The 25336-nt window shown below is 39.5% G+C and overlaps 1 protein-coding gene across 3 annotated transcripts in view; it reads right to left on the reverse strand.

The window, feature by feature from the left end:
- Positions 1 to 898: 898 nt before the first annotated feature.
- The window catches only part of LOC306867563 (ephrin type-B receptor 3-like), a 50720-nt gene continuing 26282 nt past the window's right edge, over positions 899 to 25336 (reverse strand). The window contains exons 2-16 of one of the 3 annotated variants that reach the window (XM_079413296.1): positions 22682 to 22746; positions 17749 to 18421; positions 14534 to 14689; positions 13523 to 13858; positions 11646 to 11770; positions 11114 to 11276; positions 10832 to 10940; positions 9792 to 9844; positions 9558 to 9680; positions 8278 to 8525; positions 7686 to 7901; positions 7430 to 7579; positions 7152 to 7345; positions 5275 to 5430; positions 899 to 3969 (exon numbers count right to left, since the gene is read on the reverse strand). In XM_079413296.1, coding sequence (XP_079269422.1) covers positions 3861 to 3969; positions 5275 to 5430; positions 7152 to 7345; positions 7430 to 7579; positions 7686 to 7901; positions 8278 to 8525; positions 9558 to 9680; positions 9792 to 9844; positions 10832 to 10940; positions 11114 to 11276; positions 11646 to 11770; positions 13523 to 13858; positions 14534 to 14689; positions 17749 to 18421; positions 22682 to 22746 — 2876 coding nt within the window. In that variant the 3' untranslated portion in view covers positions 899 to 3860. Of the gene's footprint in view, positions 3970 to 5274; positions 5431 to 7151; positions 7346 to 7429; positions 7580 to 7685; positions 7902 to 8277; positions 8526 to 9470; positions 9845 to 10831; positions 10941 to 11113; positions 11277 to 11645; positions 11771 to 13522; positions 13859 to 14533; positions 14690 to 17748; positions 18422 to 22681; positions 22747 to 25336 lie in introns of all 3 variants that reach the window. The other 2 variants (XM_079413295.1, XM_079413294.1) reach the window with 2 other exon arrangements.

A 25336-nucleotide genomic window follows, 5' to 3' on the forward strand; every position in this document is an offset into this window, starting at 1 on the left:
AAATGCATAAATGAAACGCAAAACAAAATGACAAAACTAACAATCAGAAATATAAACAAAAAACTAAATGAAATGAAACTAACAAAAAAAAAAAACCATAAACAACAAAATAAAATAATAATAAAAACACAAAAACAAGGCACAAAACAAATAAAATGCATGAAAAAAATACAGAAAACAAAAATTTTAAACGAGCAATGATATCCTAGAGGACCCCTGGAGACCCCAATAGCCATGTGTTAAAAACCAATTAGTCCATTGAATTATAAAATATCATGTGATGCAACTTCCCAAAAACTTGATTTACAGAAATTATATTTGATATTTGGGAGAAAAATAAAAAATAAATAAACTTTGCCAGTGTTAGATTTTTACTTGGTGGTTGTACATTTAAAAATAATTATTATTACTAATTATTATTATTATTACATTAAAACTTTTTAAGTGTATGAATTCCTGGAGGCCATTATAAATTGTTTATAATATACCCCCCTCTATTTACTAGTGGTAAGCATATGAAGACTGTAAAACCACATATTGCATAGATACACAATGAAAACTTAAGTAATAAAACATCAAGGCCAATATCTCTACAGTTATGCCTGACCATGAAGATCCTTCATTTTGTAAAGTCCAGATCAGTCTGAACAGCACATGAACTCCACATACTTTCACAGTCCGTATGCAAGGCAGGTTCCCTTCAAAGCTTTCCCCACGCAAATACAGGCCCGAATGTTTTATAGAAGAGGAGGACGGTCTTAAAACTCCTCAGGCTTTTCAATTAAGCAAGAGTTTGTGGCCCCAACATGCCTGAGAAAGGACAACAATTGAACATGTCGATACTCAATAACTTTCAACAGCGGCCATAAAGAAATCAGACAGCAAACGCAGGCATTTCTTAAATAATTTAATTGCAAAAGGGTTTTTTAAAAAATATTTCTACAAGAATGCATTATTTAATCGCTGTTTTTTTTTGTCTTCACCATTAAATACATCTCAATGCTTTCCAAAACAAAACAAAAAGAACAAGAAGAAAAAGTCTTGAAATGTGTCTTGCTTTTCTCGATATAAGTACAGCACTCAGCAGACATTTCGCTTTTGCACGTCAGTGATTTGTGATCTGATGAGAAGACTGCTTGGAAATATTTATTTATTTATTTTTGCTTGATTCTTACTATAAAAAGAGTAACTTCAAAACTCAGGAAAACTATCACAGAGAGGAGTGGAGGAAAGAGAGAGTCCGAGATGGAGAGCGACCATTGGCACAGAGTTATTGAACCAAAATCATGCAAGTTATGTTCCAAAAACGGCTTTGATTAAAAAACAATGACAATAGCACCAAATACAGTCATACGTACAAACATACACACACTCAAATCCAATTATGAGAGAATATACCATCAGACAAGTTGAACGTGTCAAAAGCAGCTATGTTTAGTTCTCGAACGGCTCTGTAAGTTAGGAACTTTAAGGAACAGGGTTCGTATACATCAAGATCTGTCATATAAGAAAAAGGCTAAATCGCGTTAGCGCGTTATATTACATGGAGCTCTTGTAATTGTCAAATTAGGAATGAAACAAAACCACAAACAGATGAGTACTGTGCAGAATATATGCAGTACCGTTTCCCATAGTGCAGTATATAAGCACTGAAACTAGTCTAGATACAGAGTTTGGTTAACAGAACATCCTGCACTGGCTTCTTAACCCATCAAACATGCTATCGTTTTGCATATTTTACGTCTTTCTTGTTTGGCGAGGGGAAAACTAATCAGAGCAGACCAGAACAGAAGACAAGAGCCATTCAAAACCTGAAGGCAAACAATCATGGGTCGGTCATCTGTTTCTAAACATTTGCCCGCAAGATCAGCCTAGTGTTAATCAGACTGGCAGGCTGTGATGACGGGCCCAAGCACATGGTGCGATGTTTCTTCAAGCCTACGTCCAAGAAAAAGAGGTGAAGGCAAAGAAATGTGGAAGACAACACGACAGTTTCAGGAAGTACAACGTATCCTGCCTACCGCATAGCATTATCGTGAATTACCATTGTGGTTCAGGATCTAATTTGAAGACGCCCCCGGAAATCCTGTAATTCTAAAATATGATTGCAAGAAATGAACAAAACGCTTGGTGAGTGAGCTTTACAATTGGTACGAACAGTTTCTCTTTGTGGTGGTGACGGAAAGGCTTAGCTTTAATATTGAAAAGATTTACTAGGGATCTGCCCAACATTGATGAGATGTTCAACACTTCTATTCATTTCTCTTAAACCAATTACAATACACTTCCTCTGCATTTTTTTTCCATCATGATGGCATTCCAAAAATTTCTTTACCAACTTTTTTGAATGTCAGCATTCAAATTTATATCAGATCTTTAAATAAATGAATCGTTCCTTTAGGGATATGTTAAAATAAAATCATGAAATAAACAATATATTGTTATCTCTCCACATACTATTATTGATCCACATATAACTGGAGCTCCTTGTCACAAATCTTTTCATGCATTGGTGCTCCGCTGGGGAACACAACTGAAACGTTCATGTACAGAATGTGTGCATAATCCTTATACTCTCCCTTTGCTTTATACACATACACACATAGAAGCACACACACTACAACATAGTCATACTGAAATTACACACACTCACTCATTGAAGAGATGACCAGTGATTTACACTGGAAAAATATATATATATATTTTTTTAAATCAGTATTTTGTTAACATTCTCAAAACAAGATGAAAATGTATTAAGCAAAACTTCATTTTTTTATGTCTAAAGCATAAAACTGTGAATTTTGTTAGATTTATGCTTAAGAATTTGACAAAGAATAAAAAGTTAATTGTTAATTTTTAATATATTGCATGATTTTACAAATTCATCTTGTTTCAAGAATGTTACGATATTTGTCCTGGTAAAAGACAAATTTACGGATTTAAAAAAATATATATATATGTATGATTTCTTGCAGTGTAGTACAGGTTATCACAGTCCTTCTCTTTTTTAACTACTAAAGAATCCTGATATAATGACTGATGACCAGCTAAATGTCAACTCATCATGGAACAGAAACTAACAGGGTGAGGGAAAACAACAGAATAGAATAAAAGAAAACATCAATTGAAATTGTGAAAACGCAGTTGAGAATCCATTATTTGAAACTATGAAAGCATCCTGAGTTCACCAGGTATATTCTAAGAAGTCCTTTTGTCAGTTTAAACCTGGTGGACAAATGCAACTTCCTCAAATCCGGTCCTGTGACATCCGTGATCTTTCACCCTCGGCTGTGCCTCTCCCTCCTGTCCGTTTGAGGCATGTGCCCTTAAATAAAACACCTTCAATATGAAGATGGGGAATAAGCACAAAATCACACGCACAATAGAACATCTGCTAGCATTGGAGGGATTTCTGCGCAATCGTGTCCACACGCTTTGTGAATTTATATTCACGTCTAGTTTTTTTTTGTCTTTTTATATTCAAGTTATGTGTACTATTAGAGGAGTATCTCTTCCATGAGCAATGTCCATCTGGGAGAGTCCGTCCCTCAGAGTCAGTTTCAAGGAGAAATGCATTATGGGAGGCTTCCCAGCCAGCCTCACGAAAGAAAATACCACACGCATGCAATCGCCTACCCCGCACCAATGCATGGGATATAGGCTTTCCTCTCCGTTCTTAAAAATAAGTACAAAATAATCTTATCTAATCCTGTCGGGTGTAAAATAATACAGTCGTTACAGGAAAACAGGAAAATGGAAAAGAAAAAGTTGTCCGAGGCACTGCGAGCCAGTTTCATCTGATTAGTGGAGATGATCTGGGGTCGTCTGTTAGTTCGCTTTAAAACAGTTCCGCCCTCATCTCAGACCTGGACGGGCAGCGTTTGGTTCATTTGCAGTCTCATGTCTTGAATGCTGCCGAGAATCTTCTTTTGGTGGCCGGCTAATGTTACACCTATCCGTAACAGGTCTCTGTAGAAAACAAGAAGAGGAAAAATCTTATTGCGACTGTTATACAATAAATAACGCAGTGGTTTCTGAAAGAGAGGACAGAATTGATGTTATTGAAGCGATAAAATCCCATGGGAATGTAGCCAGGTGAGCAAATCCATTAGCAAATTGTCGCTAGGTTGAGCAAATAGAACAACCCCACCCTTTGGCTACTGAACTGAGACAAGTTTGTGGTGCAAAGCCAGTTCTCAAACTGGAAATAGGTCAAGTGCTGGTCAATGATTTGCAAGGTATTGCACCTAAGGCTACCACATGTCAGATTTCCCGTGAAGAAAGTGCTATTAGTGTAACCAAAGATGTGACTTGGAATAATATTTCACTTCACAACAGACAGTCATTATACTTTAGAATGAGTGTGGTGTAAAGTTTACCACAGGCTTTATGATAAAAATGCTTCCTGTTGTTTCATTGGCTGAGGTAATCTAATCCCTTCATGAGGTTTTAGTTTACACAGCAACACGTGTGGCTAAAAGCTAGCGCAGACTCATGTCGTTTACTTTTTTTTTTTTCACCTTCCAATAAGCAAATAGGACGTTGTCAGGGAGCAAGCGCCACGTGACGGCCCCCAGTCTGTCTGCCCTTCTCATCTCTACAATCGCATGACATTAGCAGAGTAATTTCACACAATGTAAAAATGTTTTCTCTCTTTTTCCTCTGTTGGTCCCATCAAGCCAACAATGTTGGATAAAATGATAATAAATGGAGCCCATTAGGAGAATTACTAGTCGTTAAGAGCACGAGAAAACCACTGACTGGTCCACCTGTCAAGTTGCCAAATTGAAACAAATTACCCCTGCCTCCATCCTTTATTACACTTTAATGGGTGTGATGAATTTATAATTTTTTTCTTTATTAGTTTATTTGATCCCAACCGCTCTCTTCACATCTGTCTAGACATTTAACATAGCAACAAATCATGGATTTTTTTCTGGAATGTGACCTTTGTAAGGTACTTTGTTGGTGACATTTTCTGACGATGACATGTTGCAATAAATTAAAGCGAGATGAGGGGAATAATCACATGCTCAAGAGCTCTATCACTAACCCCAATCTTATCACTACAATAATGAATTTCCCTATTGTCTCTTTCTGTTTTAGGTAGCTTGGTCCGAATCAGAGTTCGATTCTACACAGCTGGTCCACACCAAAAGCATCATTATGAAACTACCCTTACTTATTTTTTTTCTTTGTAACAATTAGAAGTTGCACAAGTGTACAGTGCCTTGAAACTTAACGAGCAATCCAAAAAATGAACCGGACACTCACTCCGCAGTCATCTGGGCCACCAAGTCAAAAGAAGCAAAGCCAGCATTAAGGAAGTTGTCTCGGTAGCGGCTCATCTTGATGGCATCCAGCCAGTCGCCCACGGTGGTGAAGGTGGTGTAGTCAGGCACACAGCGGTCGAGGAGCGGCTGGGAGGCCCTACAGAGAAAGAGAGGAGTGGAGATAAAAAGAGAGAGAGAGAGAGAGGGTTAGGTCACGCCAGGCCTCCACCACCGAAACCTCACCCCCAAACCCCCCACCACCACCACCTCTCCTGGCCTGTAGGGCCTGAACCTGCCACTGTGGCTTACTGGCTGGAGACGTTGAGGGGCCCACCAGAGAGAACTGTAATTATGCTTTGGGTGTGGGTCCGTACAAGAAAGCAAATGTCTGGACTTAAGATGTATTGATACTTGGCATGCTCCAATTCTACATTAATTCTACAAAAATCGCTTGCTTGTGCATGACTTGATTAATCCAATAGGACAAGTAGGTTGACCGCTTCCTTTATTGGTCCAAAAGAAACATTTCTTTCAGTTAAATCACATTTGCCTGCACACACCCAAAAAGATCCTTCTTGCACTATAGTGCAACTAAATTTAATGTCTTGCATAAAAGCAGCCAGTTTAAATTAGATCACACAAAACCAACAGAGACCAGACTTGATCTATGAGCAGATTGGGGTCTTAATAACTAACAGTGAGGTCTGGGCAGTGGGGATAGGGAGGTAAAGTTTTAGAGCAAAGACACTTCTGTCTGCGAGCTCTCTGCTCTGCTGAACCTAGCTGTCTTTTGATGACATTAGATTAATTAACAATTAAAAACATAAGAAAAAAGTTAATAAGAATGGAACAGAGGCTCTATTGAGGACAAGGTTTGTAGATGGATGGGAAGAGTGATTTTTTAATAAGCTCCTGCCTTAAGGGCTGAAGGGTTTGTGGTCATTAACCTGGAAGGCAGCTTTTCTTAATGGAGCATTGTTAGAGCTGGTCTGGCTCTCACATCTTAGGGACGTTGACTTTAAGTGCAACACAGGGAAACTGTGAGGAAACTAAAAGAACACAAGCATAACTAAACTACCCTTAACTCAGCATTGAGAGAAACTATTAACTAATTAAACTCTCCTTAGTTTAGTTAAGAAATTGATCACTGAAGATAGTACACAGAGCATTAAATGTTGCAACAACAGGAGCCCCATCTCTCAGTCTTTCATTAGACTCAGCAGGCAGGCCACCTCTCCATAGGCCCTTTTAAAATTGTATTACTTGCTAATTAAAACCATTCCCATCTCTGAATTACATTAACTAATGATTCTTCCTTTATCCTCTGATCACTGGAGAGTAGACAAAGTGTCTCCCACTGTTTCCTGGTTGTTAGAGGCCCTCCCCCAGGACCTAGAGCCTAGAGGCAGGCACCCTGAGGTGGGTCAAAATCTTCCTGAAGCTTTTGGCTAACAATTATTAGTGTCTCTAACTGAAACAATCAAATCTGTGCAAAATGCTGATCAATGAGCAAAATTCTGTAACATAGTGACTTCATCTGGAAGGCAGCTGATGTAATTAAATATCTCAAACAGAAAAGGCTCTAGTAAGTGTAGACCAGAACAAGCATCTCAGGCAAAACAATCGATAGCCCTGTGATGGTGCAATTAAACCAAATGTTTTATTGACTGAAGGTCATCTTAATTTCCATAACGTCAGAGTTACTCAGCTTACAATATTGTTTGTCAATTGAAAATGATCTGGAATCAATAGGCTCTTAATTCAAATGCCTCTGTAACTTTGGCCTAATTCTGAATTTAAAATGAGTGAACAAGTTGGTTAGTTGAGGAGATGCAAACATGTTAACTAACATGCAAATATATCCATATATGCCCTTACCCAGAATGTGTGCTGGTGACCACCTTAAGGCTGGCGGCATTGCGAATAAGTTTGTCCAAGGTATTGACGATCTGGGAGAACTTGGGTCTCAAGTTTCTTTCTTTCACCCAGCAGTCTAGCATGAGTTGATGCAAGGCAGTAGGGCAGTCCATAGGTGGGGGCAGTCGGTAGTCCTGCTCGACTGCATTGATCACCTGTTGATGAAAAAATAATTATTGTTTGGTGTTAGTTTACCTTCAAAATGAGTTGAACAGATGCAAAGTAGAGAGAAAACTTACATCTTGGTTGCTCATGTCCCAGTATGGGCGCTCGCCATACGACATCACCTCCCACATCACAATGCCGTAGCTCCAGACATCACTGGCTGAGGTGAACTTCCTATAAGCAATAGCCTCTGGTGCTGTCCAGCGAATAGGGATCTTTCCTCCCTACAGATGCAAGAGCATACAATGTTTTTTTTGTTTTTTTTTAAATGTCAAATGGGAGCTGGACATTGTTCTATAAATATTAAAGGATCAAGACTTGAATGCTGACCAATGAGCTGGTGTAGGTGGGGTCATTGGGATCATCCTCCAAGAAACGAGAAAGGCCAAAATCGGACACCTTACACACCAGGTTGCTGTTGACCAGAATGTTACGGGCAGCCAAATCACGGTGCACATAGTTCATGTCGGACAGATATTTCATGCCAGCTGCAATGCCTCTCAACATACCAACGAGCTGGATGACTGTGAACTGGCCATCATTTAGCTGTTGGAGAGAGTGGGAAAAATCACAGACCCATTCATAACAGAAATGTCCACTGTCTAAGTGTTTTTAACTTTTCAGGATGTGACTCATCAGCCAGATGATTCATCTCTCAAAGTCACAGCTAGCAGCTAAGCTATTTGTCATGCTGTTTAGAAAGTTTAGGATGTTTTTCAAGGGGACAGGTGAGAACATCTCTATATTAGAAAACTAATGGGCGGCTAAAACTTATGCTAAACTGCAACAATGATGGTATTTGTTTCATGAAGTATATCACTTTAAGTATTACTTGCATTTCCATACATATCCCACAATAAGAATCCAGGCATCAAACTTAAAAAAAAAAAACATTGATTTTATAGTCTTAAGCATCTCTAACCCGGAGAAAGGAATCCAGCGCTCCGTTCTCCATGAACTCAGTAACAATCATAACTGGCCGACTCTTCGTCACCACCCCTTCCAGTCGGATAATATTAGGATGATCAAACTGGCCCATGATGCTGGCCTCACTCAGGAAGTCTCTTCTTTGGCGCTCTGTGTAGCCTGCCTTCAGAGTCTTGATGGCCACAATGATCTCACGCCGTCCAGGGAGTTTCAGACGGCCACGGCACACCTCTCCAAACTCTCCTACATAGGTAGTGGACAGACAAGAGAGAGAAGAAGAAAGGGTGGAGTGGAGAGAGAAGAGGGAAGAGTGGAGGAGTGTGGGAGAGAAAGGGGAGAGGGACAGTTACTGGTTAGAATCAAGGAGCCAGGGGGAAGTGGGGGAGACAGCAAGAGAAGCCAGGGCTAAAGGTAATGCTATTGGAGTGTATCCAGGGGGCGAGGGAAAGGGTAGGGTGAGATCAGCAATGCTTCAATGGAAAAAGGTCTTGGAGGATTGTTGGGGGTTAGGGTACCAAAGAGGAAATGGGAAAAGTAAGACAATAGAGGAAGGGGTAAAGGGTAAAATCAGAGAATGCTAGGGTCTAGAGGGAGTGAGGATAGAAATGTGGGAAGTAGGTGGGGACAGAAGCTTTGGAGGATTGGACGGCTTGCGTCTGCAGTCTAGGCCAATGTGTAAGCAAGTGCAAGAAACAAAGGGGTCAGGGGAGGACATGGTAGGGTTTCATCACTTTAGACAAACCTAGAAAACAACAGGTTCAGGTAGCAGAGTTAGATGTTAAAAGCCTTGATTTTTGGAGTCTGAGATGGGGCTCTTCAACTCATTACAACATGGCTACAAGTCGTACTGAACCAGAATCCTACTTCTTTTTGTTTTTTGGCTTTTAGAGGCTAAACTGCTAATGTTAACATGTAGCACATTTACACAACAAAGGGGAGTGGTCTCAAGGGCAGGAAGGAGCACCATGGACGGAGAAGTTAACAGGTCACAGGGTCAAGAGGACATTTAATTGTCTGAGAGGTATCATCAGGCTCAGGACAGGCTTGGTAAGTTAGCAGGTGGTAGCAATGGTAGCTTTATAGTTAGCTCTGAAGATAACCTCAGAAGCTCCATTTTGTAAGTAAAGCTGTTAGAGACATTGGTAAGGTGCTAAGGATTTGGATTTTGGAGCGAGTTGATTGAAGTACCGCTTGGTGTGAAGTCCTCTAAAGGTATGGCCTGGGTGTGCCTAGCTGTCTTCCCCCTGTTGCTCAGGAGCTTGTGTTGTTGGTTACCTGCACCAATGACTTCCTCGATTTTCACACAGGAAACGTCAATCTCTTTGGCAAACTCGCGGATGGCCTCATTCGGGTCCTCGTAGGTGAATGGGTCAATGTAGACCTTCATCCCCGGAGTGACTATAGGGGATTCAATAGTGCGAATAGCCGTATGAATCACACTGATATAATACACAATATTTATAGCACTGTTAGTGATCAGATGACAAAGTAAACTCTGTAGAGACTTACTGTATTGTTGCAGTTTTTCTGTGTACTCTGATTCTGAGCCATTGCGCTGCTTCCTGTGAACCAAAGACAATACAGTCAGTTACAAAAGGTTGATGATTTCCTATCTTTATGTAGGAAAATATGCATTTTTAAAAGGACCCTTTTTTTCCCTGCCAGCCCCTTTAGGGACATAAATTGAGGTCGATTAAAGAACGAGAATAAAATGAAAATTAAGAGAACAACAGAATCAGCCTCAAGAGACCCTTGTCACTTCACGACAGAAGTCAAATCTGCATAAAGACAGCTAAGAACAACAGTAGCAGCATTGGTTGTCTTGCTTCGGTTACATACTAAGGAATCTTTACTGCCACATTGTTTAATTCTCTCATGTCTCTTAATTCCTTCCTTCACACTTTTTCCACTATCAGTCCATTAAATGCAATGCAATTTCAACAAAGCCAACCCCCCTCTAGTACATGTTAATGCAATCCCTTTGTTGTCTAACTAGTAACCGGGCAAATAATACCCGCTGGTGATTTGTCTCATTTCCAATTCAAATTCAGTTCCGGAATATGCCAAGGCTTACATTTTTTCAGTCGCAGACAAGTTAAGATACTAAGACACACTGTGCTGATTAAAATTAAAAAAGTGCAAATTTAGAAATTTTGCTTGATAAGGCTTTAAATACACAGCTGCCTTGCCCTCAACTGTGGAAACGGGAAGGTGGCCACAAGATGGAAAGTGCCAGTGCCAACGATCATCCGGACACTGTGGAATTCCAATGTAGGGCACATGCACATTTAATTCCACTGGCTATAATTTACCAAGTACAAGATCCAAAATAACTGACAACCCAGAATGAATCTGCTTCTCAAACTGCTTTCATTAATTGTCAGATATGTTCTAAGGAAGCATTATGAGCAACTAAATTGCATATGAACTACGAAACATTCTGATGTCACAGTAGAAGAAAGAATTAGAAGTCATAGGTATAATTTGACTTCTAATTCTTTCTTCTACTGTGATTGTCATTAAGGTAAGTGAAAAATCAAACCATTTACCTGAGGCAGACAATGGAAATAACCACAACAACAATGATGAAGACCAGCCCTGCTGTCAGAGAACCCACAATGAGAGGTAATTGCTCCTGTAGAGTCTTGTCTGCATCGGCTGTGTGAGAGGCACAAAGAGAGATATCATGGGATGTATTCAAGAGAATCTTATTTCTCAGGTATTTATTTCTTTTTCTATGAGAGGTATTTATACTCTTAGATTTGCACAATTGCTTGATAGGCTTTGAAAGAAAATTGTTTTTATGTGATAGCATAGGTTGTTTTACATACCCTGGTGGTTGGTACTTAAGTCAGTAGGGCTGCTGTAGCGGCCATACCCTGCAACCGTTCGGGCTCGAACCTGCACAACGTATGGTGTGCCTGGCTTCAAACCCTCAATGCGTGCCGAGCTACGCTGGGCTGTCATGGTGTGGGCAATAGCTTCGCCCTGGTCCTGTGGGAACAGTGATAAAACAAGCCATATAAAACCAGCCAGCACCCAAAAGCAAGCGTCTGGCAGCTCTGGTTTAATCTGTCAGTACAACACATCAAACACGAAGCAGATATGCCTGGCCCTTTCTTCTCCTCTATGCAAATCCTCCTGCATCCATCCCTGCCAAACTCCAACTGCCTTGCGGTATCAGCGTTCAAAAGAAGGGGATGAATCAGTGTTAGGGTACGAGAGAGAGCGAGAGAGAGAGAGAGAGAGGGAGGAAGGGTTGATGCTGTTGTCAGGATGAACGATTATGTATAGAGCAGAGGATGACAGTGGTGGAATTGTGATTGAATGCCCTTCGCTTCATTGACTTACACTGGCTCTTACCTTCTCATGGTATTTAATCTCGTAATCCAAGATGATGCCATTTGGTTTTTCAGGGGGGAGCCAGGAAAGACTCATGGTGTTGGCTGAGGCCCCCATCAGGTGGACGGTAGGAACTGCAGAGGGAGCTGTGTAGGGAAAATGAGAGAAATCCTATCTTAATGAAAGCTGAATTCCTATTTTTTCACATTTAGAGCATGCTCACATTCAGGATTACCAAAAAGCTGCTTTGATGTGTAAGCATCAGACAACTCTTAGTCTTGGGCCCTTTCGGGGCCCCAGCCTCTCAAACTGCAGACAGAATGGATTCTAAAGTCTCTTGTGAAAAGTACCATGACAGACAAACCGGAAGGCTTAGTATCTGGCAAATCCAGTCTACACAACCTAAAAACACATGCAAATATATGTATAGCTGCACACACCCTCTGTCCGCACCCTATGCTCTTTATGACCCATGACGACTTCTTACTGTCTGTCTTCCATAATCTCATATTTTTTTGACAATTATACACTTTCTTTGCCAAATTATTGTTATGTGAAAAAGATGTATTATTTAAATTGTAAAGTATTTTTACATTATGTTGGTGTAAAATGTGCTCTCTTTAATTTAATATAATTTACAAATTAGAATTTTGTGGTAATTAACATATCCTTTAACACTGCCTCTATGCAAGATATAATCTATTGTTTGTTTTTAAGATTCAAAATTACCTGGGATTTGTTTTACCCATATAGCCGTGTTAACACAACTTCTCCCATAGCTCCTTCCTTATCTTCGCACCTAGCTTTACATAATCTGTACCGTCCCCATTTGTCCTCAGACCTGATGTTGCCTTCTCTGGTTTCTGATGTTATCAAGTTCTGTTCACACACTACAGTAGCGCTCAACATCCTCTACTTTCTTGCCTCTGTCTCTTTCTCTTCACTCAGTCTTTGTTAAAAGCGTTTTAATCCCCAGGTCCGGTTCTTTGATCCTTTCCCTAGTAGCTCTTTATTATTCTGTCTGTCTCTTTGTCCACCTCCCCCAAAAGCTCACTCTCCCCCAACCCAACACCATCAACCTCCTAACCCAGGCCTTACTCAGAAAAGCCTCACCCTGAAGACAATGCTCCCTGGGCAGCCCGCTTGCTTACTCTCACCCCAGGATTAAGGGGCCTCATCTTGAGGAGACAGTGGAAGTAACCGTGACGTCGCTTGAGCTGATGGCCCATATTTATTTTTTGTCTTAAAAGGCGGATGAATATTCAAGCACAGTCCTGGCAGATAATCTGATCACAGACCCTCCTGATTTTTTTGTAACCATGGGGCTGGACTGCTGTGTGGGTGTTCATGTCTCCCCAGGATTGACTCATGTGCATGATAGCAAACAGAGGCATTCTTGAAACTGGGTGCTAGCATAGAGGGCTAAAGAGAGGGTTATGCATATGTATAACTCTCCTGGGAAGTCCAGTGTTAATTCAAAACTTGAAATCACACAATAAGTGGCTTTTTTCACAAGGTTAATGCATCTCCACATCTCACTAACCCAGCACACTCTAGCCTAGAGTAGCTTAGCTTTGGTACCGAGCCTCATAGCACAGCTCTCTGGCATCGGTGCAGTCTGTGGGCTGAGCTCTTTGGGTAGAGTGCAGTGGGTTGGAAATATCTTAAGAGAGGCCATTACACTTCATTATTTCAAACTAGACCATGTGAAGAAAAACATTTTTTGTAACATTTAAGGACACACATGGAAGAGAATATTTGCATCCTGTTGGAACATGGTAGCTGATCTAGCTGGTCAAGGCTGGTTATTAGAGTCTCTAGAACTAAAACAGTTTAGGTAGTTTTTGGACCATGACAGATGGTAACAGTGTTAAATCAAAAGAAATCACTGAACTCACCAGCCTGGTTGGTGGTGATGTTAACAGAGGCAAACTGGGGTGCGTAAGGACTCTTGTTGGAGACTCCATTGACGGCCTGAATCTCAAAGCTGTACTGGGTGTGAGCCTGAAGGTTTCTGACCGTCACATGTCTTTCAGTAAGCCCAAGGTGGCGGGGAGAGATATCCACGTTGTCATCACATCTTGTGCAGGTACCACGTTCAGGCAGACATTTCTTACAGATTACATTGTAGAGAAGGTCCTCCCTTCCACCTTGGTCACGTGGGTCGCTCCACTCAAGTACAAGAGACGTCTCATTTACACTGGAGATGACGCTGCGTGGAGCTGAGGGCACAGCTGCAAAAATAAAATATTATATATATTGTTGTGTTAGCAGGTTAGTTGGTTAGTTGCTTTCCCAGCAGGTCCCTTAGCAAAGCTGGTTTGGCTGACCAAGTGACAAGTTCCCTAAACCCCCGACAAAACTTCCAAACTAAGCAGCGCCTGAGCAGAGGAAACCAACCTGGTAAGCAGCTAAGCATCAGGCCAAATTAGGCTAGTTTAAAATGTTTTTTTTTTTAAGCAGGAAATTTAAATAAAATTGGTCAAATGGGGCTTCACATACACTTAATGCAGATTAAGTGCTTTCATGTAACTAAAATTAAGCAAAACCTTGTTTTTCCCACTTGTGCTGTTCATATTTAACATCAAAAATGGCTAGAAATAGCTGTGGTGTTCACTTGGGAATTTTTTTTTTTTGCATGTATCTGTTCAGAGTGCTGACAGTGAACACAAGCAGAGAGGAGCTAATATAAAACAGGAGAAAGGCAAAAGTTTCAAAACAATCCAAGTAGTCTTCTGCGTGCTGGATGGAGGAATTGCTTTACATATGGATGAACATATGAACGTACATATGGTGTTTGGATCAATGTGGCTTTTGAGAGCAGAGAACATGGCAAATAAACAACACTCCTTATGTTTAGATAAGTTCATGATGGGTGAAATGGCAGTTTATTCGAGGGCATTACTCACTGGTGCATCCTGAGTCAGGTGAGTCATTGTCTGCCCGATAGTAGCTGGTTCTGCAGGAACAGATGCTGGCGGCTCCAGAACTTGTCCGACTGTTGGGCGGACACGGGGAGCAGAACCCTTCACCCTGCTTGGACTTGAAGGTGCCTGGACTGCAAGCTAAAGATAAAAGAGTTGTTTACTTCGACTGTCAGAGATAGCTATAACAGCATATTTACTTTTTTGCTACTCATTTTTTGTGTATGCTTCCATCTAGGTATATTTTCATTGCATTCAGCAGCAAAATCAATAGCAATTTCCTTTTTTGCAATTTGCATTTTGTGAGCTCTGCTTGCCTTAATTTAGTTTCTTACTTTTGTTTTCCTCACCCACAGTATGCAGTCTAATCCTTTCCATCTTGGCATTGTAAAATATGAAGGCGCACAGGTTCTTGCTTACGTATTTGTTTGGCACCGTAATTTGCTCTTGTTTTCCTCCAGGGAAATAACCCCCTCATGACTAGACGAGTTCCAACTACATACCATGGCCTTGCATAAACCCCATGTGCATATGCTAACCGTCAACTTCAATTACAAACACATGTCTGTTACTTCCAAACAAGAGCACTTTTGGAAATTAACTCCTTCAATCAATACTCAAACACAGGGAATGTCAATGTTGCACTGCAGGAAGTGTTCCTCTAAGATAAACAAAGCATATTAAAGACTACAAGGGAAAGTGTGAGCTGTTATCTTATTAATACAAAGATTAGTGTGTCATTCACAGGTCTTTGGCCTTTGTGGAGCTCTGACACCATTTACAGAGATTGTGTACACATTGTATTGCATCTACGATAAAAGCAGAGATGCTCTCCGGGCACACAATGCCAGTGTGATATTTCTGCTCAGAATGTCACTCAACTGTCTAAGTAATCAAGTAGTCAGTTTTATGTGTATTACAAACAAGGAAAGGAGTATGATGACAGTTCCCAACCTACCTAGCTGTTTTATCAGTCACTACGCTTTTTTAGAAAAAAAAATTAATTGAACATCTGGTTTCTGGACAACAGCGATGATGTTCCAGAGGTCACCTTCCAAGTTCCCTATCTCAAAGTGTGCAATATTGACACAAGGCTTCATTAGAGCAGGGATACGGTTAACTTGGGAGCTAATTTGTTTAACCATTAATCAGGGGAAGCCAGAGAGAGGTAGTGAAGAAGGAACATAGAAAACAGTTCACACAGAGATAAAAATGAAAGAGTATAGGCCTTGTGAGTTTGGGTTTATCGCACATAACGTATCACTTTGGAGATTAATGAGTTCTCAGTGTTTTGCCTCACATTTCAGATGTACATAAATCAACCAAAATCTTGGAGAGACAATTGAGACCATCTAGTTCTAGCTCCCATGAAAGACTGCTTGAAATTCCCCTTCAAAAAACTCAGGCTGTTTTCTGAAGGGTTGAAAGTGCTGATTAATCGCTTCCAAGAAGGTAAGAAGTCAGCCCTTTCCTTTCATCCTCATCCTTCCTTTAGCAGCTCTCCTGACAGAGCGAGAGAGAGAGAGGAGAGGTGAAAGAAAGCAAAGGAAATGCAAATCCTGTTCTTCTCTTACTTTACACTCTCTCCAGTACAGTCTATTGCTCACACTCTATTGCCCAAATTCTTCGCTCTCTCCCTCTCTCATTGAAAGCAGAACATAGGACTTAAGGGAGTGATTAGAATTTGTGGTGAAATTGGAAGCGAGGGGAAAGAACGGATAGGGGAAATATGGAGCGCTAAGGAAAACAAAAAGGGTCTTGTCGATTAATATTCATGTGAATGTCCTAACTGTGCTCTGGCAGGGTATTAATGAGACCAGCGGCCTTCAGCTGAAGGCGGGCAAGAAAGAGGTGACAGAGAGATTTATCCCTCCTTTAGTTTCCGGTTGGCTTGATTAGAGAACATTTTATCAGGGCACAGCTGCCAGGGCTTTCACCTTGAGCCACCACAAGCAAACAAATGAGTTTTTAACTGTATATCAGGCAGTAGATTTCCAAAGGACTGCCCACTTTCCCCTATAGGTATACGCACATTTGATATCAACTTGGCAGTAGTATAAAAAGTCCTTCATTGCTTTGACAACTACATATATTTTCTGAGAAAAAAAAATAAAAATGAGTGATGCAAAACTTGCTTTCATTATGCTAAGGTGTTTTAAATGGTTGTTATGGCATTGCTACGCGATTCCTAACTTTTTAGGGTACAATGCGATTACTAGGGTTCTGTGGTAGATTGCCAAGGAGTTGCAATGCTATTTATAAGGCTTTATTTATTTTTGCATACTATATGGTTGCTAGCTGGTTTCTTACCATCTCAAGTTAAAATGTGCCTACCCCAAGTCATATTCAAGATATACTAGTCCCCCTTTTATCATCCCTAACCCTAATTCTAAGCTTAACCCTAACTGAAAATTGTAAGTGCATTGCTTAGTAGTAGTAGTAGTAGTAGTATATACTGTATCATTAGTAGTATACAGTTTAAAGCAGCATTTATGTATGTGTTATGCACAAACTGTTTAGGGCGAGCTACACACAATTCATACTCAGGGTTAAGCGTTTGTGTAAATCTATAACCCTCATGAACTACCATAACAGATATGATTGCCTCATACACCACAATAATCTTATTTTCTCTATGCACAAATTATTTGCTGATCAGTTTAGCTCTTTACCCCAGAGGTTTACTTCTCAGTGGCTCTGTCTTTGTAGTTCTTTTAATGTGCTGGAACCAACTGTCTCTTTGCGACCTTTCACTTCTGGTGCCTTGACTGTCAGGGTTACTTTTCTTTCTCCATCTCGTGCTCTTCATTAATGTTTCACTGCAGCCCTTGCCCTTGCTCCGCAAATCGATTCCAGTTCTCCTCTCACTCCCAGCTCTCCATTTGACCCTTGACCTCCCGCTGTCTACTCTGCTCACTTTCACCGCGGCTATGTTACACGCTGGCTTAATTCACCTCAGCCTGAACATGATATGTTTTTCATCAAGACCGCTCCTTTCTCTCAGCAAAATGTTCCACTCTGATAGACCAACAGACTTATGCATTGCTTTGCTCTGCTTAAATTGAGGTCGAATAACCAAATTTGCTGTTAGGCCAAACACCTCAATGAAAAAAACAGGATGATTTGTCCATTTGGCTTAATGTGATACCGAGAGATAAGACAAATTGCACAGTGAGAAAAACACATATATCAGCACTCACCTTGGCACTGCGTGTCCTTAACTGCAGGCTCGAACCCAGCCATGCAAGTGCAGGAACCTACAGGAACCATCCACTCTCCATCTCCATTGCAGTAGAGTTTAAGAGGGACAGACACCTCCAGGGCATTCAGCACACAAGTGCCAGGGGCAATGACTAGTGACGTAGCCTCGGCTCCTGTGGCCGTCTCTGGGAAGATGGCAAAATTGGCAATGGTCGTGGAACACTTCTTATAGAAAGCTCGGACGGAGATTAAAGACATGCAGGCACCCAGGTCCTGGAAAGCCAGATAGAAGCCAGCCTTGGAAAGTGGACCAAAGCTGCGAATTTTGGTGTTGACCCGGCCAGACTCCAACATAGAGAAGCTCTCGTCTGGAGCAATGGTGTCCACCTTAACATAAGGGTTCTCCATCCAAAAAGGACTGGTGGCGGTGGCAGAATCAGAGTCGGACTCGTAGTAGAATAGATTGAAGGTCTCTTTACATGATCCTGGAATGTTGGGAATACTGTTGCAATCTCGTACGGTGAACTTCATCTCCACATATACACGGAGAACGTCCTTTCGAGGGATGAAGTCGCTGCGAAGCCAGTTGTTCTGGTTAAGCTCACGAACGTTGCACACTTGGTACGTTCGGATGGGGTTCATGGCATCGTCGTAACCGCTAACTTCCTCCCACTGAGAAAAAAAAGGGGAAAATAGAGAACACTAAGTCACACAAGTTCACCTTCAGAATGAGATAGCACTTTATATATACTGCACTGGAGGATTCTCAGCAATAACACATGCTTTATCAAAAGTACGGTACAATACGTTTTATTGTCAGTATTACAAATGAAACCATTTTCATTTTGATGTTATCCAGGACTTTAGAACTCTGAGGTGTTATGCTACAGAGGTACGGCAGGCAATAAATTGCTGCTGCTCAGCTCCAGTCCCACACACCGGAGCTAAGAAACAATATAACGGAGGGAGCAAGCTGAGAAAAGAGTGGATGGGGTGAATGAAAGAGAGGGGAAATTAAATTTTGGGCTTTTTGGTTTGTGCCTTTTCAATTATACATTGTGCGTGGTGTCATTAAGTGGGGAGCTGCACGCTGGTCTTTCATCTACGTTCGCCAGTTCAATGAGGAAACCTGCCTGGCAAATTCATCAAAATTACCGTGGAGTGTCAGAACTCCATCAAATAAAAACGACGAGTGGATGTTTACCGTATACCTCAAGTGTGGAGTACTCTCTGCATCACTTCACAATCAATTACCTTTCAATTAAACTATCATGATTACATTGTATTCATGCAGATCAACAAGCTACGTTCAATGCACTACCAAAACACTTCCTTCCTTATCTACCAAAATTAAGCTCACACATCTTTTTGAAAAGACAGGTGAGAGGTTGATTGCATTTGAGGTAAAACCATGTTACACGACAACTACGCAGACTGCGGTCGAGTAAGAACGCCTACTAGCAATCTTGGCAGCTAATGAAGGTTTTTACATCAACCTCGGCTTGTTTAAACAAACAGCATACTATATCAACAAGGAATGATTCGCATTCATTTCAGTAAAGGAACAATTAGATTCACGCTCAACCATGGGAAACCATCCCACTTCTTTTGATTACAGCAAGTTCAAGAAAAAGCGATCCTAAAGGGTAGAATGAGCTGTAGCCAAAAAAGGAAAAAGAAAACTAGCACGGCATCAAGAGATTTGTTGAGAGAGTAGCGGTGTTTGTGTAGAGGTGAAGTCTTTAATTAACACATAGATATGGATGTTGTGTGGACAGGCCATTCATCCCTATGAACCCTGGGGACCCGAGGCAGACAGGGCTTCCAGAAGTCTCTGCTTTATCACTGCCTTTCTGAGCCAAGGGTGCTGAGATCAATAATAAGCATCAGGTCAATGCGACAGGAGAAAGAATGAGGTGTAAATGGGCATTTAGTTCAGTGTAATATATTGCTGAGAGAGTGAAGATGGGAACGAGGAAGTGGACCACACATTGCATTCCTTTAGGGATAGTTGGGCACCGAACATACATCTTTCCCAATCAATTTCTTTTCAACTCAATTTTACAGGTAAATAAGCCTAGCTTAAGGTTTTAAGCTACTTCTGCACATTAAACGTTGATATGTGAAAGTACAAACTTCGGATTCAATGTGAAAAGTGATGCACATTAATTTCCCCCTGCTGCATCTCTTTGATTTGTTGGAGGAAAAAAAAAAAGATGAATGCATTTACTTTAGAAGCAGATGCTGCGGTTTATTTATAAATATATAAGTGCATTACAGATTTTTTTTTTACTCAGTTTGTTTATCTTGGAAGAATTAGCAGGTCAGGTTTAAGCGACAGCAGGTCGTTATGTTTATTTTTCCTTAATGGTGTTACAGTCTGTATTTATCTGTGTTTATTTCTCGGGTTACAGGTGTCAGGCTAATGACTAATAGAGGTTTTCTTTTTTAGTGACAAATTAAATGAAAAGAGAAAAAGAACTGCTGAGTCAGACTGGGATTTATTCCAACTTTTTGCCCCTGTTTTTATTATCTGGGCACAGTTCCCATTTCAGTTTTCTGGGTGCGACATACCATTGAACTTAGTGTCACACAAAATTAGAAACGAGTGTGCCGTAGGAAAGAAAGATATGGAGGGTGCCAATTAAGCCAGTGGCTGAAAAAAAACAAAAAAAAACAAGTGAAATTACATTTCACCCCAACAGAAATGAGAAATTATATTTTGCTAAAAAAATAAACAATTAATTATGACAAGTAGGCAACACACTCCCCCACTTCACCCAAATTCTCATAACTGCAATAAATAAATGAAGAAATAAATATTATTTAAATTCAACAATTTATTGATCATGGTCGTTTTTCGTGTATAGCCTTTATTTTTTGCAGATTTAAACAAAAACAAAAATGCATATACTGTATTGCAGTCATGAGAATCCAATGAGAGTAATTCAAAGTAAAATGTCTGAATGCATTACAAGAATGACAATTTGGAGGGAAAATATGCTGAATTTTTATGCAGTGAAAAAATTTTTTTTTTACAAAACATCCAGTTTTTTTTTTTTTTTCATTTTAGTTTCTGTCTGAAATAACATTTATTTTGGGAAATGAAGGAGGATTGAAATAAAAAGTGGCCAGAACACTGGGAAATTTAAGGCAAGGAGGCACTGCTGCCACATTTCCCCTGTCTGTCCTAAAATACAGTGGGCTGGTGTGGGTGAAATGTATAGCGTTGTGCATGACAGAGAGCAGAAGGAAAAGCATTGGGTTCTGAAAAGCGGCATCTGTTGGGGTGTAAAGGGGTTGTTCTTGGGCCCATTGTGCTGGTGAGTTTTAGTGCTTTAATGGGGGCGGGAGGGATATTTACAAGAATAATATATGGACGGGGAAGGTGAAATGCCAGTTGATTTGTGTCTTTGGGGCTTCTCTCGTGCCTCGGTGCATTGGTGCTAAGTTACTCGGAAGTAAAGGTTTTGGGGAGGGGTGACTTCAACAGCTGACATGGTGTGGCTGGGGGCAAGGACACATGCAGGACCCTGAAGAACAGGATATAATGAAGAGAGGTGAAACCCCAAAGAATTAGACAAATCCTAACGAAAATATTAAGAAAAGCAGTAGTGTCGGGGTACTGTGAAAGATAAACCGAGCGAAGGATACTTCTGCTGTGTCTGCCAAAAGCTTGTGGCCACAGATTTCACTTTTGGAGAATGAATGTAACACAGGTAGGGTGAAATCTGATCAGGGCATTGCCTTTATCTGATAAAACTCAGAGCTTCCTGTGTTTAACAGACTATATTTGAACAAGACTGCAACTGGACCTCTTATAATACCTCTTGATTTAAAGGTTCGGTAACTATGACATTTATGAGAAAATCTCACGAACCTGGTCATGAACACATGAACATATTTTTAACCCTCAAATGAAATATTCAATGGAAAGAATACGAAATTGAATTTGTCTTAAGGAAAATAAGGCCTATTTTATAAGTTTGTATTTTTTTATTATTTTAATTACAATTAAACCCTTTCATAAGTGTCATGACTGGATTGGAGGAAAAAAAAACTCAGCCATTTCTGTATTTATATATATATATATATATATATATATATATTCTATTTTTATTCATATTATTATTCATATTATGATGGTAGAGAAAATTTTGGAGGAACTGTGCTTATTTGACATGGAAATAATTACAAAATGCCCAGAACAAAAAGGGAAGAAATTACAAAACAAAATATAGCTAGCAGCTTTGTAGTTTATTTTTAATTCATATACTGTATGTATATATATATTTATATGTATATGAAACAAAATTGTGAAAAATAAATAAATAATAAATAAATAAAAAACTAATCAACAAAACAAGTCAAGTCAAAACCAAACAAATTCCCACACGTGCACACACACACACACACACACACACAAAGCAATCACACACTCGCACCCTAAAGCTAGCAGCTGTAAAACTCAAGAGAATATAAAATATAGTAAAATAAAGTAAAAACTAAAATAAGCAAAATAAAAAGGGGGGAGGGGGACATAAAACGATGAAACAAAACAGTGAAAATAAAATGTTGCAACAAAAAAGGAAAAACAAAATAAAATGATGAAACTAAATAAATTCTAAATAAAACAAAACAACAAATCAAAACAAAAAGGGGGAACAAAGAAACCAAAATAAAATAGTAAAAACCAAAAAAATAAAAAAATAAAAATTGTATATAAAAAAAATATATTTTTAAAAATATATAAAATTCCATAACAAATATAATAAAATACTGGTCTTTATTTTTTGCTGAGGTCAAATGTGACCTGGAGATAATTTTTTGCAGATTCACCTCTGTATATTTGATATTTTTGACTGAAGGAGCGGATCATGCAAGCACGATGGCCTCAGGTAAACCAAAGTACACACAAAAGTAATAACTCACCCCAGTTTCAGGATGTGAGGTCCATGCGAGTTCAGTGGTGGCCCATTTGGTGTCCATCAGTGTTTCTGCAGAACAAAAAAATAAAGATCCACTCAGTTTGAGGAACAATATTAGCCTAAACAACCGGCAAAAAAAAGAAAAAGAGAACTAAATGGAAAACCTAGGGAGGAAGTGATTTCACACTAGCTAGCGACACATAACTGTCACTGTCCATATTGTTAATAGGTATTAATGCATTGCGGTAAATTCATGGGTACAGGAACAGAGAAACGCTATCATGCTAATCAACAGTGAAAAGATGGCAGAAAGGCGAAACAGCTTTGTGGGTGATCCAGAAGGCATTGTCAAAGATTTATGACAGCCCTCCTCTAATTAGATTTAATTAGCCATGTATTTGCTGGGTGGGAAAGAAAAGCTAAGTGTTTTTGAAAGACAACCCGCTCCCCTTCCCACACTCGCGCGCACACACACACACACAACACATCCACACACTCGCACCCTTAAGCTAGCAGCTGTAAAACTCAAGAGGATATATAACAGAGCAAAGGAGTTCTTGAATAGCACCATAAAACTCACAAAAGGAAGATCTTCACAATTTCCTCAATACCCAATATGCTCTGCCTGTCTGTTTTTTTTTCCATTTTTATCCCAGCAGCCATATGTGCAGCTCTCTGTTTTTATTATAATGAAAGCACACTCACCTAGACTACCAACATATTGAGTCAACCATTTTACCTTCCGCCACCTGCTTCGGCTGTTTATACGTCGCGTATATAAATATAAATATAAATATAAATAAATAAATAATTACAATTATTGCCAAAAATGTGATGATGAGGATGATTATTATTATTATTTAATACCCCCAAACAGATCTAAGTTGGCTGTTGTTAATAATAATAATAATAATAATAATATAATTGTTATTGTGATATTTCATAATGATTCCAAAATCAATCTATGAATGACTTGCTTCTAAATAGTATCTGCACATCAGTGTTAGTTAATGAGATACTATTATAGTTATGTTAATATTTTTTATGATAAATATATATATATATATATATTTTTTTGCTTTCGGGTTAGTTTTATTCATTTTATTCTTTGTATCTTTGACATTTGTTTTAGTTTTTTGTTGTTTTTAAATAAATATATATATATATATATATATATATATATATATATATATATATATATATATATATATATATATATATATATATATATATATATATGTTTTAATAAATGTTTGTTTTAGGTTTTTAGTACATCAAGTGATTTAAATAAAAATGGGAAATGTTGCCTTGGAAACTAGCTGAAATAAAATAATAAATAAAATGTGTACTTGAGTAATTTTGTTCCAATTATAAAATAAATAAACATGACTCAACATTAATAATAATAATAATAGTAATAATAATAATGATGATGCCTATTATTTTCATTATAATTAAAAATAAACAATAAACTACTACTTGTATAATAAATTAAAGAAAATAGCATTTAAGAAAAAAATAACAATAATGATTAATCACACAACTGTAAAATTACAACATGAATATATATATGACTGTCTGATTTTCAAACATTAAACCAATGAGCTTTCATTTTGGGGGGAAATAAAATGAGCCCTTAAACTAAACTGCAGTCGTTGTGACCACAGTATCGCGATTTTGATTTGATTAATTGCGCAGACAATTTACATTATTAGCTCAGTGCCAATGCATCCTGATGCGTTCCGGATGACCGCCTACTCACCTGTCAATCAAAATCACACATAGCACTCAGTCTAATTTGATCATATCACACGAGACGGATGTTAATACCAAGTTTACATTATTTGTATCTTCTCTACTCATCTTTGTTTACTCGTGTGATTGTACCACTAAAAAAATAAATAATAAATCCCCACCACAGGAAATATCAAGCTGAAGTTGAGAAGTTTCTAACATGTAGGTGTTTGTACGAGAAGCAGAAACTGAATCTGAGGCAGCTGTTTATTCTTCAGACAGAACCGGCCATTGATTTCCTGTCGGGATGTCATGCGGTGCATCCGGACCGTCATATTGTGTCACTGACTGACAGGTCCGCTGATATTCAAACCCGTTTAAAGAAACCCACAAGTCAGCTGCCAGATGAGAAAACGCTAGCGCAAATAAAATGCAAGACAAACCCAGAGAAAAGTAGTGTAGTGCAAGCGAGCCGTGAACATTCGGGAGCGAGCTTCTGTTTTGTTTGTGTTTTGTAAGCTGTGCTGAAAAACAGCAAACCCGAGCATTGTGTCAGCTGAGCGTGCGTTTAGATGATCCCGGCTCAATGAGAGAGCGAACGCACCCCATCCCGCAGCAGTAAGGGGGGCGAGAGGCCATGCCCTCAATGCGACGATTCATTCACACTGCAGCAGCGGCACCAAGCCTCCATTACGCCTCGCTACTGTTAAAATGGCTCCAGACAGGGAAAGTTTTGTTTGGGTGGCCGGGAGACGACAGTTTATTTCCTGTTCCTCTCGGTTCTGAGGAAAAACCCAAGAATATGGGTCTTTTCTGGCAGGACGGCGAACCTGATTGACGAGTGCAGAGACAAAAACTCGCCCTTGCAAAACCTGAATGTTTCAGTGTAAAGCTTGGGCAAACTTCAAGCTATAAACTCAGTGAC

The sequence above is a fragment of the Barbus barbus genome (genome assembly GCF_936440315.1).
Source record: "Barbus barbus genome assembly, chromosome: 49".
NCBI lineage: Eukaryota > Metazoa > Chordata > Actinopteri > Cypriniformes > Cyprinidae > Barbus > Barbus barbus.